This window comes from Manacus vitellinus, unplaced genomic scaffold, assembly GCF_001715985.3.
Source record: "Manacus vitellinus isolate BGI_N305 unplaced genomic scaffold, ASM171598v3 scaffold_26_pilon, whole genome shotgun sequence".
In the NCBI taxonomy this organism is placed as follows: Eukaryota; Metazoa; Chordata; class Aves; order Passeriformes; family Pipridae; genus Manacus; species Manacus vitellinus.
Genome location: NW_021939960.1, coordinates 9,636,540 through 9,649,791, shown reverse-complemented (window position 1 = coordinate 9,649,791; position 13,252 = coordinate 9,636,540). Strand labels below are relative to the sequence as shown.

The following is a 13,252-nucleotide window of genomic DNA, read 5'->3' as shown; positions in this document are numbered from 1 at the left end:
CTAAAAAAAGGCACAGGAGAGGGAGATTTGTGAAGTCACAGGTTACTAAGGAAATCACTCGATTTTTAGCTTCACTCTCCAGTTTGAGCACCTCGTGTTTTACATCTCCTTCTGTAGAATTCCCTGCAAAACGCTCCATTTGTTATTTGTAAGCAAATAACATTTTGTATTAAGCAATTAACATAGGCAAAAGGCTTGTTCACATATCTGTGCACAGCAATGTTTAAGCTATTTACCTCTGATAACAAGCAGATAAATCTATTTCTCATTTAAAGAACATACAGGTTCTTTTTAAAACCTTACTCTAATTCAGTGTCCATTCAAAATAGCTGCACAAAAGAGAAAAATCGGGGGAGGGAGGGAGGGAGATCCTTGGTGTCACACAGTCATCTTTAAGACTATAAACCAAACAGCTGAGGCCCAAGCAAGGCAACCAAATAGCTACAAGATTTCAGACGCTAAAAATATAATTTGAGAACAATCATGTTTGAAAGTAAAGGGTTATGCTGGCTAAATTAAGAGTGTTAACATCCTGTTAGAGCATGGTTTTAATCTCACAGTGTGAAACACAGATGCTATGGCAACAGGCAGTAAAGGGTTAACATAATGACAGACAACTATCAAATAAAAGAAACTCAGTTCCTATGAAGCTGTTGCTAAATTAGACTTTAACCCATGAATACAAGGCGTTTTTATTAATAACTATATTTAAAATACTTTCTGCATACAATTTAAAGGGCCAAGCTTGATGGCCTACTATGATGGTTTCCAGTCTACAGACCCCTCCAAGCCAGTGTACTCCCACTAAGGGGTTTGCAGACAATAACTAAGTAAATCAAACCTGGTCTAACAGGCTTAAATTCACTCTAATGGGATTCATGTGCCCATGGGAAAAATACTGGGGGGATCCACAAACAACAAAATTTGAAAATTGCCATCTACTGTATTCTACATGAGCAGAGGTTATGTTCAAATTTCAAGATATTTAGGAAATCCAAATTAATACCCTGAATCCCATACAGAGAAGAGGAGAGCTTTTACTCAGATTTATAACCCTTTAACCAATTATGCTGGAGTGGTACCATTACTATGGAAAACTGACCATGACCTATCACTTTTCAGCTACTGGATCCACACTGCCAGTAGCTGAAAAGTGATCCAGTACAATACACTTGAAAACAAAGCAAAAAGAAAAAAAAAAGAAATAAAAACACCCCACAAAACAACAACAAAACAAAAACTCAAGCAAAAGTGATATCACAAAATGGAAGACGGCTCAGGAAGATGAGCCAACTGAAGTTTATGGACACTGATCCAAAGGGCTAAATTTGTAATGTAATCTACCTACTTATGAATTTTGAGCATGAAGTTCCTTCTATTTCATGCTTTCTCAGCAGCCACGTAGGTCTTCTGCTATGTTTCAGTACTCCTACCTAATGTGGGGGGGGGAATGTCACATTTGGAGTGGTTTATACTCTGCATTTTCTTCATTCCCAGTATGTTAAGTAGTGTCATTTGTTTAAAGAAATTACTCAGCTTTTCCCTAGCACTATTTAGCTTCCAACTAAAACAGTTTGCTTGCAAAGAATGTAGCCTGCAAAAGGCATGTAGCTTTTAAAAAGCTACTTTTTTCACCATGATTTATAATCCAGATCACTCCTTTGTTTTCCTCCACTGCATTCTTTGTCCAGTTAATTACAAAAGTAACTGGATGTTGGCACTAAATAATAATGGCTAATCATATTCATCCTGGGCAATTCAAATTACTCTTTAGTAGCCAGAAAACTTACAGTGCAATTATATGATTAACTGCTAGTTATATTAGAATAATGGCCATTTGCTACAAGCTGAATAAACCTCAGCTACATTGCTTCATACATGCCCTGTCTAATTGTGATATTAACAAGATCCAGTCCAGCCAAATCTTGGGGAGAAAGCATACGTGCTTTTTCCCTGTGTCTGTCACTTGAACAAAACCCCACATTCCACTTCTGTCCCGAACAGCAAAAAAATCAGCAGAGTGCTGCTTATTATGCAACCTAGGAAAGTGAGTGATAACACCACACCTTGACAAAGCACCAAAAAATACATGAAATTCTTCAGTTTGGCTGAATTTGCTTTACTTAGATGGAACAAAGATGGCAGAAATTTCCAGAAGGCCTTTCTCAGCCCTGCCACTGCAATTGTCAGTCTGTAACCTGCCTGCTGCAGCAATTGGCTCCGGCGCTGGCGGAGCGGCACGATTGGGCTGAGCTGAAACACAGCGCTGCTGCCCCTACCTTGCCTCAGACATCTTGCTGCAATGCAGACATTTGTTTTTTGTGAACTATAAAAGAATTGCATCCGAGTGATTAAAAATAGTGAACTTTTAACAGGCCGGCGACGCTCCGGTCCGTTACACGCGCGAGGGCAGCTCAGACAAATGTGCTTCACTGTCAGCGGCGTGTCTGGAGGTGCAGATTTGAAACAGATCCTGGTTTAACAAAACCTGGGGGAGCCATTTTAACACAGGCTTTCTGATTGCAGATCACTCGCTCCTGCTTCCTCATATTAAACGAGTATTACGTTGTTCACTCTTCGAGACTGAAAGTAAACTGCTAAACGTGTACAAACTGCTGTCAGGGAAATTACGTCCAAATGTAATTTTTGGTCATTGGGCAAGGGAAGAACAAAAACCAGAATAACTTCTTAGCTGTGTCAGCACTTTTGAGTATGCTGAAAAATGCACTAAAATCGCACACAAAAATGCTCTCACATGAAATCCATTGGTACCCCAGCAGTGTTTCAGGTTGCAAACTGAACAAGACATTTTTATAATCTAATCCTGGGGGACGGGAGAAGGGGGCAGTGGGAGGAGGAGGGGGGAAGCTGTTAATCAAAGTAAGACAGTCAAAGTAAAATACTCATACTGGTAAACAAGCAATTTGCTATGTTATAGAATGTTATCAAATCCATGGCAAGGGTCTAGGAAAGTCAGCATGTACTGTGGCTCAGTGCAGTCATCTGCAAAGCTAGCCTAGCTCTCAGCTCTTCCCTAAAATCATGGATGTGTGTGTGGACTGCTAAAACAAGTGCAAAAATCACATTAAAAGCACAAAAGCGCATCCTTCCTCTGCTTTTGTAACAGCCCTGGTGATCACTGAAAAACAGCTTGCTCAAACAAGCATGCAAGCGTTACAATTAAATTCTTCAAAAAGGGCACAAAATGTTCTAAATTAGCTATAAATCGAGCAAGTTTGTCTGAGATTACACTTCGTATAGTATCAGAAACATATGCTCATTAAGCATTATTTACTTTACTTCATAAGGTCACTTCATTGCTGAGCACTAGCACTTTCATCACACTGAAAAGCCCAAGGAACGGCGAAAATGCGCTTTACCCTGCAAACATGGTAATTAATGATCTATGACCAAACAGCAAGTACAATATTTTTCACTGGCCTGAGGTAAACAGGAAGTAAAAGCTTCAAAATTTAGAGACAAATTATTAAAAAACCAGTGCATTCAAATTGAAGAGCTTACATGTACAAGTCCCTTAAAATGGATGCTAAGCAAATCTGATTTTTTATAAGACTAACCACTAACGTTACTTCATCTACTGCACTAACTGACCCAGTAAAAACAAAATGTTTGGAAAACTATTAAAAATGTTCAGAGAGTAGCATGCTGCTTACTTACCAACTGTTCAAGCACTCATCTCATTTTTCCAGTTAAGAAGATACAACAGGCTGGCAGATTTGAGAATTGATCAAAAAGGCATTTCTTGAAACAATTACGTAGCATTAAACCAAAAGTTTAAAAAAAAAAAGAAAAAGGAAAAAAAAAACCAAGAAAGAACAACATGTACTACTGTCATGAACCACACATGATTTTATATCTTCTGGACTCCACAACACAGAACTGTGGCTGACACAATATAAAACAAAAAGGCACAGATAAAAGGTACATTAGTTTATTTGAACTATGTAAAACGAGAAGGCTAACAGTTCAAAAGCATTTTCCATAAAGCATCAGATTTGTAAACAGATGCACTGCTGCATTTTACTGAGCAGCACCCCATTCCCAAAATCTGCAGCATAAAAACTCCCTTTTAAAGGAACAAAATATTAACCATACATTGTCCTTCTGAAAGAGAAACGCGTTGCATTAATTACTCCTGCAAGAGAAAAGGTTCAATAATCATTTTAAGTTAAGATAAGCTGCATAAAAAACATGATGCAACAGCACACCACCACCTAGGCCCAATATCTACAATCTGCCATTAGCACTTTTTGCTGATGTCTAGGTTTTCAAAAATCCCATATTTTCTCAGAGATAACTTATCTTAGCTGTTCCATTCACTGTTTAGAAAGGTAAACTTGCCTGTTCTTCTGTCTGCCATTATCCCTGCTTGACTCCCTGTAGGGCAGTTAAATGCATCTGCTCCCTAGCTTCCATTTTCTCTCCAGCAGGCATGTGACACAACAGACAATAGTGCTGGCAAACTGCTCAGAGACAGAAAGCTCCTTTGGAATACCAGGATCTTGATAAACTCTAAAAACACCATCCTCCTGTGAAGAACTAGGTATGCCAAGGCTTTGCCAGACTGTAAAACAAAGCTGTGGCTAATGGCTACTAACCATGTGACCCAAGAAAGCAAAAATTTTAAACAGTTCCAACTCAATATAAGTGCCTGTGGTGTGAGTTTTGCACGAGAAATCACAGAGAACCACGCTCTCAACCCACAACTCATAGGCCTTAGAGAAAAAGCAAGGTAAAAAGCAAGGCTTACCTCTGTGGATGCATTGTTAACACAGTGTTATGTCAATACTTATAAAACATGGAGGACAGGCTCTCAGTACTCGGGCAGGGAGGGCTTGGCACTCCGGCTTGATCATCTGTCTGCCGCATGAGAGCCGCGCCCGGATTGGCCGCCGCGGCGAATCCGAATGTAAAGCGGCGGGGGATTGGCCGAGACACTTCCTGAGCGATTATCTTTGTGCGGCTCCCGGAGCAGGAGCCATCCCGGGCGCGGGGCAAGGCCGGCGCGCTAGGCCCGGCCCGGCACAGCCGCCAGAGCCGGGCCGCCCTCCCCGCGCCGCCACACCGGCTGCCCGGCACGGCGAGCGGGCACACTGCCTGCCCCGGCAGATGTGCCTCAAACACGCCGTTACTTTGAAGGCGTTCTAAACCTGGAGGAGGGAAAGAGTTCGCCCCGGCTCGCCAAAAGAAGGAAAAAAAAAAAAAAAAAAAAAAAAAAAGCCGCCCTTTTGTTCGGCGCTGAGTTCGCTTTGCTGGTGCCCTCACGTCAGAGCAACACTTACCCGAAAGTGAACATGCTCAGCGGGGACTGAAATTAATGGGCTCGGAATTCAGAGAAGAGTTCTCCTGTTCCAGAATTTAAATATATTAACATGTGCCGCTGCGACCGCGTACCTACACTCTGTGATTTCTCTAGATAAGCTGAGCCTTGGTGGGGGGAAAACGAGCCCTCAGACAGGAAAAATTCACGTCTCGTTTCCCCCCCAGAAAAGCTGCTGTGGAATAGAAATCGCTTTGTCACGGAGGAGCTGCTGCCACTCGGCGCGTGCCCTTCCCCGTGTTTGAAACGCTGCGGAGCCAAAACCAAAAATATCGATGTCAGCCCAGACACCGAGACCCCCCGGCCCCCTCCGGCCCGCTCCAGGCTGTTACACAAAAACTGACTTCCTTAGGAGCGGCTGCAACCGCAGTTTCCTGTCCGTTAACCCTCTAGGACTTGGTGGCTTTTTAAGGTTCCACGCAGGCCCTAAAAACAGAGATTTCTCTGCGTGGCAGCTTATCCGTCTGCCCCCACAGAAACACGGCGTTTCAGGTGGTTTTGCCCTGCCTTTTTACCTTCTACTAAAATGCTGCAAATGAAACGGAGTGAGAAAACAGCGTGTAAGCCACCGGTTTGATCTTGGGCCAATTCCCAAGCTTTTCATCAAAAAGTGTGATTCTGTTCTCTTCCCTGATGCAGTGAAAGTGAGAGGATTTATCACTATGCCAGAAAGGTAGAAACTCTTAACTCCAGATGAAGATTTTAAAGGTTAAATCTTTAGAAAGGGCCTTCACATTATTCTTCAGTATTTTGCATCTGTATTATATAGCTCAGTATTATCATTCTATAGCCATGAACAGATTACAGTGGAAACCACAGATGAAAAGGTGATTCTGAAGCATATTGAGTATCATCAAAGGGTTATTTATTAAACAAAAACCAAAAAACAAATGAAGTTGTAGAGGGAGAAGCTTAATATTGGAACAATAATTATTAAATAATGAGCTAAAATAACCAAAGCAAAATAAACATTCTTCCAACACAGCATGCAGGATTGTGCAAAACCGACTATAGAAAACTCTCTTACATAAATCTACAACAAGACTGCAGACAGAATGTGCACTTTGCTCTGCTTTTAATCCAGTGCTAATGATCCCAGAAACAATCGCTGCAAATAAAACTAATGCCCTCCCTTACCTCCGTACAGCACCTTTCATGATAAAACTACTTTACCACACAAACCTCTCTGCTTGAGAGCCAACATGACTCACAACTGTGCCACTCAGTAAAATTAATCATCCTGCTCTGCATTGTCCCATAGTGCATTCAGATTATTTCTTGAGATAGCATTGTCACAGGGAAACTGCCAAACCAGCCTATCCCTGTGCTTACAGCTTTTGTGTTTCTGCATTTTAGGCTGCAACAGCAGATTAACAGCCCAGAGTATAAATTATCATCTCATAAGTAATTCTGGAGTCCCTGCTGGAAGCATTTTCTCTTTTTAGATTTGGCAACGCTTTTCAGGGCAGGGAGCAGGAAGCCTCATGGATTACACTGGCCGTTTGTTCTGATTTAGGAATGTAGCAGAAACTAGGGAGAGTGCTGCTATAAAGGGAGTCATACAGCCCACTACAGCAGCAGGAACACACTGCAAATTCATGACATTCAGTGAATACTTGCATCAGTTTTAATAGTTCAAACCATTCAAGACAGGTTTCTTTTTAATTGCACACCTAAAGGCCTGTGCTGCTTGGAGTTATCACCCCCAACACACAAACATCCACATTTGATTCCTCCTGGCAGTAATTGTGAGGATTGTCAGTCATTAACATTTATGCTCATTGTTTGACTGCTCTATTCTAACATTATTCTATTAAAAAAAAAAAAAAATCCTAATCCCTATGAAGTTCAGGACGAGAACAAAACTAAATACACAGAATTTGTCAATGCTTTGTTGCTAACCCAGCCCCGACTCCGGGAATGCTGTAATGCTGATGGTGCCTGGGAACGCTGCCAAGCTGACACACTTGGGCCTATCAGGCAGAATGAGCACACAGCAGAGAGGGAGAGGCAGCAGCAGCCTTAGGAAAGGCCTAAGGTCCCCAGTCCTCTTGATTCGAGGAAATGGTGGCCCAAGTACAAAAGAAAAATTTACAAACCTTCAGTCATTAGCAAGAACAAAACGCCAGAAAGCACATCGGGCATATAGAGCATGTGTATTCAGCCACTCAGCTGCTCTGCTAAAATAGACAAAAGAATTCTGTCAGCAGTCAAAGGGGAAGCTTGAAATTCTGTTTATTCTCTTGTCCACACGCTTATTTTGCAGCGGGAGGTACAACCGGAAAATACAGATTTTTGTGTTAAGTCACCATGATTGCATGTCCTGCTGCAGCTTGACCAATTCTTTTACGTAGGAGTAGTGAAGGGAAAGAAAGGTAGAGATAACAGAAAAGAGAGAGAGGTGAAGCTAAAAGCTTTATTAAAGCAGAAGAGAGGGTATAGATTACATTAGCTTCTATTTATTCTTTTCAGTGCTTTGGAGATGTTAAGGGAAAACAGGGCTGTGAGGCAGGGGAAAAAAAGGCTAAAAAGAGAAACCAAAGGAAAGACAGAAAGCACAAATTCAGTCAGAAGGAAATTAAAACACAGCAATGTGAAAAGTACTACCCACTATATTTAGAGTTCTTTGGAAAGAACTCTGCCTGCTGTGCAGCATTTCCAGAAAGCACACACACACTTCAAGCACCACAGTGTCAGAGGGGACTGTACTACAGAATATATACTGAAAGCCTCCAAAATTAAACAAATGCCAGTAAGGAAGAGGTCTGGCTCTATGACAGAAATGAGGGGTTGATATGTACCCCTCCCTGCAGGGGGTGAATCATCACTGAGAGAGGGAACAGAAGGTGATGGACAAAAGACAGAGCATTTTGAATAGATACACAAAAGGAAATGGGAAACGTCATACTTTCCGAGGATAAAAATAAATAAATAAAAACAGGGGAAAGAAGCTGCGTTAAGTGTTTGTAGCTTGCTCATGAATTTCCAAGTCACTGGCTGATAACCCTAATTTCTAGAGTAAGAACATGAAATACTGTGATTCAGTGTCTTCCAAGAGCTTTTTTCTATTTTCCCCCTTTTATCCTGAATCAGATACAGTATCAGTAACTGCTTAAAGACCAGAAAACTGATGTCTGGCACAGAATGCAACAATAAATTTCTATAAAGACAGCTCCTGAATTTTTAAGAGTCGCCTGGATGCTAAAATTAGTGACCTGTCAAAGAAGATTGGTAATTTTGTAAGTTATCAGAAACTACTGGAAAAGGTGCCTATGCACAGCAGGCAGCTGATTTGCCCATGAGCTTAAAAGACTTCATAGCCACATGCATGCACTGGTCCTTCTGAACAGGAGCCTTGAGTACTTCTTGGTTGACATTACTTGTTCTGGGTTGCAATGGTACTCATTGTCTGCAGATTACAAGCTGATTTGGTTTGTGCTGTACAAACTGAATGTCTGGTACCTTATGAAAGTTTCTCTTGCCAGCCATTTTTAGCGTGCTGTGCGATTGCCTCGTGTAGGTTTCCTTCTAAAGGAAATCTCCATTCATGTTCAATCATCTGCCAAAAATACCTGGGGGGGGGGGAAAAAAAGGAAAGCATCTTTGAGCCCTTTAACAGCTGCAGCTTTTTAAAAGAGGTGCTACAGCTGATGTTATCCTAAGGCACGAGCCCCCGTATTTCATCGCTTTCCCCCCCACTTTGAACCAGCCTCTCCAGGATTAAACAGCTGGGCTGTTGAATATCCTGTACAAAACAGGATTTTCGTTATTATATATCTAAATTATACGTTCTGTATTACAGGCCTAGCAGATCTAATTTCTTTCATGTTTCATGTGCAGGCAAATACTTTTTCAGTTCCCCAGAAAGCAGCTGTGAGGCACATGCAGACATTCTGCACGTCAGGCCTAAAGGACACACACCATGCAGGTGAACAGCACCTGTGTAGCAAGTGGATTTATCAGCCCTACTCTGTGAGGACACGAGTCCAGCTCACTGCTCATGGAAGGCCTGTGGCCATGAGAATGTAAATATCCTGCACCAGACCAGGGTACAGAATCCTGAGAGAAGTCTGTGCTTCACCAAGGGATTCTAATGCCCAAGTGTGAGACATCTCATATATAGCACTTACTGTGGCATAGGATCCTTCCCAAGGAAACAAAAGAAAGTCACTTCTGTTAGAGAGGAATTATTTAGGACTAGGCCCAGATAATGCTAAACTCTTATCCTACTACTACGATTTCTTTTTCTCTTCCAATATTTTCACATTCAGGAATTGGTTAACAGTAATCAGGTACATGACTTTTTTTTCTTGTTTTGGTTTGTCGTCACTGTTTGTTTTTTTAATAAAATCTGATGATCTCCCAGAAGGCTTCCTCAGCTAAAGGTCATGCTAAATATGTGAAGTGATGGAGTTACAAAAATAAAGTTACGCATGCATGTAAAAATAAAGTTATTGCAGTAATTTTTCCTCTCCTAGGCTTCTATCTTATCACAATCCACTGCAAATTCAGACTGTCACTCTCACTTTTAATGTCTTTCATGCTCCTCTACACGCTAAATTTGCAGTTTGGCTTCAGCTTTAACGCCGTGCGTACTCACACCTTTCTCGCCCTTATCTGCTACTCCAACTGCTATTTCACCTCATTTTTGTGGTTTGCCTCTCACCTCTTTCTTTTTCCACCACAAGTGTGCAGTGCAATCACTTTCAAAAAGACTTCACCCATAGTTTCACCAACTTGTTGGGTTTTTTTTAGTTTTCAGTCAGATGTACTGGCTTAAGCACCTCACCCTTCCTTCCAGCCACAGCTCTCAGCTCAGTCCACTTCTACCAGAACTATCTGTATGGTGACATGGAGAACAGGGTCAGGGAATCAAAGATTTACTGTGATAACTTTAACCAGGAAAGGCTCCAGTTCACACTTGTTCACAATCCTGCTGCAGTAACAGTTGTAGTGGCACGACTGAGAGCAGGCACGAGCAGCTCCAGGTGATTTAAACAATCACTACCACCACAAGAAGTTTCTGTGAAATTATGTGGTCAAACACTGCAACCACATTTTCATCACATTTGTGTTAACTAGCTTTTCCTCCTGTCCAAATGGCAGTGTAGATCTGTCCTTGTCTCTTCAACCTTCTGAAAGGACAGGAAAAAAAAAAAAAGTCTTTGAAAGAGAATCAGGTCCCTGAAAAGAAGCAACAGTTTTCCAGCTTCCAGCTTTGGAAGGCCTTGCCTTCCAAAGCCAGGTGACAGCCTGGCCTGTAATCAGCACACTTCACTCACATTAGGTAATATTTGCATAAACTGTTGAATTCATTTTAGCACCTTTACAGATTGTTATTTTCCATGCACTGTTTCACTTAGAGCCGATGTTTACTAAGTTCCCCTTATCAGGTGACAATGAGGGCACTCCTGAGTTAATGCCACCATAAAGTTGTTTCCAACAGTTGTTTTACTTTGCTTACTGTAAAGAAATCAACACTCACATCAAAAACACGTAATTCTGAAAGAGCAGAACAAATCATGCTGTATCTCTCCTACTTGCCATTAACGAAATCAAATCCAAGTGTTAAGTAAGTACACAAATTATTCTTTTGGACTGGTCACATAGTTATTACATGAACTTCAATACTTCTTTTAAAGCCACAATATCCTCATTTGAGATTAGAGTGGACAGATGTCACAGACAGGGGAATCAAAAGTGAAGCTCTGTGCAACATTTCAACCACACTAACAGCAACAGAACTAAAGTACAGGCAAATAGATTTTCAGGTAATTAGTTCTTTGCATTCCTGTGAGCAAAACGAACCTTTCAGCACTTGCCCTGTTCTTCTTTTCTGTGTGAGAGTCTATGTTAAAACCAAGCCAAAACCATAAAACACAAACCCCACAGTATATCTGCAGCAAACACTTGGGTTTATTTACACATGTATGCATTTGTATAGGAAAACTTGATGGGCAGAGAGCATTTCAAATTACACCCAAAAAATTATCTTGATCTTTTTCTGATGGAAAAAAACCAAAGGGATTGTACAACAATCAAATGCTGTGCAGTGATCTCAAGAACTGAGCAGCCCTAAGGCAGGGCTCTCAGCAGAAACTTGAAATGCAGATGTCTGTATAATTTAACATATAAAAACCTGGTCCTGTTTAACTCATGTACAATAATTAAAATTCTCTTTAACATTACTTCTATTTGCAAACATTTGTAAAGCAAATGCTGTAACAGGTAATTTTTAAGTAGCAATTCTTTGAAAGGTAAGGTTGTCATTCCTGCTGCTTCCTAGTTTGTTTTTTTAATTGAAAAAACTTATGTATATCCACTTTTACGTTATTTTGTTCTTCACGTTAAAAGGTGATGAAAGTTTACATAATTGTCAAACATTTAAATATTTCAGCTTTGTATAGTTTTTATAAGCACTTGAAAACAATGTAAATTATTTAAAAGAAAAACAAGTTCTAGTGCAGAACAACCAGCTTTGCTCTGTAACAAATTTCAAACCTGCAAGTTGTTCCATGTTTGTTGTCAAAGGGCAGTTTCTACAGTTTGAGCCCTGCACTAAAGATCTCTGTAGCTTTGTCTATAGTGTATCTGAACTATTCCTCACTTACTTCTGCATGTAATCTATTGAACTGATCTTGACTTGGATGTTTCTATTTGATAGATATTTAAAAATAAACCTCTTTGCACCCACACAGTAAGGACATTTATACTTAGGTCATAAGGACATTTTCCCCAGACATTTAGTAAAGAATTAAAAAATTATCTATTTCTACTCCCTTGAATATCCTCCAATAAAATACCCTTATTGCATCGAATGACCAAAAGCTGCTTTCCCTACTCTGCACAGAAAGAAACGGTAATAATCCCGCAACTGCGGTGGTTTTCTCCTCGCCAGGAGTCGGGAAATTGGGTAGGATTGTAGCACCCCGCAGCGGTCATTTGTGGGATGTGACACTGCCCCCAAAAAGCCACTTTTTTAGCGAGGTCGCCATGGAACATCTGTCCTAAGATTTGATGGGGAAGAGGAGCTTCCTAGGGCATGATCCTCCTCCATTCCACATCAAACACCTCCCGCGTAAATTTAATTCTGTGAAGAAACCAAACAGATGCAAAGAGTTTGAAATCCTTGCTGAGTGTCAGTCCAGAGGGGGTTTTGCCATGTTAGTTAGTTAAACAAATCTTAGTCAACAGGGCTAAAAAGACACAGGCTGGAAGAAAACCAGTAATTGTGTGGTTCAGCAGCACCCAGAAAATCCTGAAGCAACTGGGACTCCTGCTGGACTGCACAAGGCCCCAGGGACACTCACATAACCCCAAAAATTACACACTAAAAAGAGCTCAACATAGCCATGGCAACACTTTGAGAAAACACTCTGAGGAAAGGCCCTCAAAACGCACCTCTAAATTCATAATAAATTATGACCAGATTTCTTCAGAGTTCTGTCAACACCCAGTGACACTCAGAATGAATCATCTTGCACAAAGCACACGTGATTTTTTCTTTTGAGCTTTCATACGTCAGGCTGAAACTCAGTTTGCTGTCAAGCTCACTAAAATCAGGCATATCTGACTGAGGTTTTGGAGCTACATTTTTATTTACATTGAAAGTGAGCACATGTAACCAAAATGTCATTCATTCTGAGCTCAATACCTTATACCTTATAAAATGCCGGCTCTGCAGGTCCCGAGCCCTTTGTCAGGCAAAGGGTGGGCACCCATTCCCAACTCCTGCCTGGGGCTCCAGGTGTTTTCCACCATCCAAGGCACAACCTGCAGCTTGCACTGGTATCTTGCACACCCAGCTATCTGAGCTGGGGGTATTTCTCAGCATGGGCACAGGGAAAGGCTCTCCTTACATCTGCACACACTCCTAACAAAAAAGGGGGTCATTAAGCATCCCAAACAAAG

The 13,252-nt window shown here is 41.2% G+C and overlaps 1 protein-coding gene across 6 annotated transcripts in view; it reads right to left on the bottom strand.

Moving 5' to 3' along the window:
* The window catches only part of ZMYND8 (zinc finger MYND-type containing 8), a 48,062-nt gene extending 42,391 nt beyond the window's left edge, over positions 1 to 5,671 (bottom strand). For 5 of the 6 annotated variants that reach the window (XR_001920840.3, XR_001920841.3, XM_018073907.3 and 2 more), the window contains exon 1: positions 5,304 to 5,671. Coding sequence is in view for 4 of the 6 variants with exons in the window: in XM_018073907.3 (XP_017929396.1) it covers positions 5,304 to 5,317 (14 nt within the window). In the remaining 2 variants the exon portion in view is untranslated. Of the gene's footprint in view, positions 1 to 4,771; positions 4,888 to 5,303 lie in introns of those variants that run through there. The other variant, XM_018073909.3, reaches the window with a different exon arrangement.
* Positions 5,672 to 13,252: the final 7,581 nt, after the last annotated feature.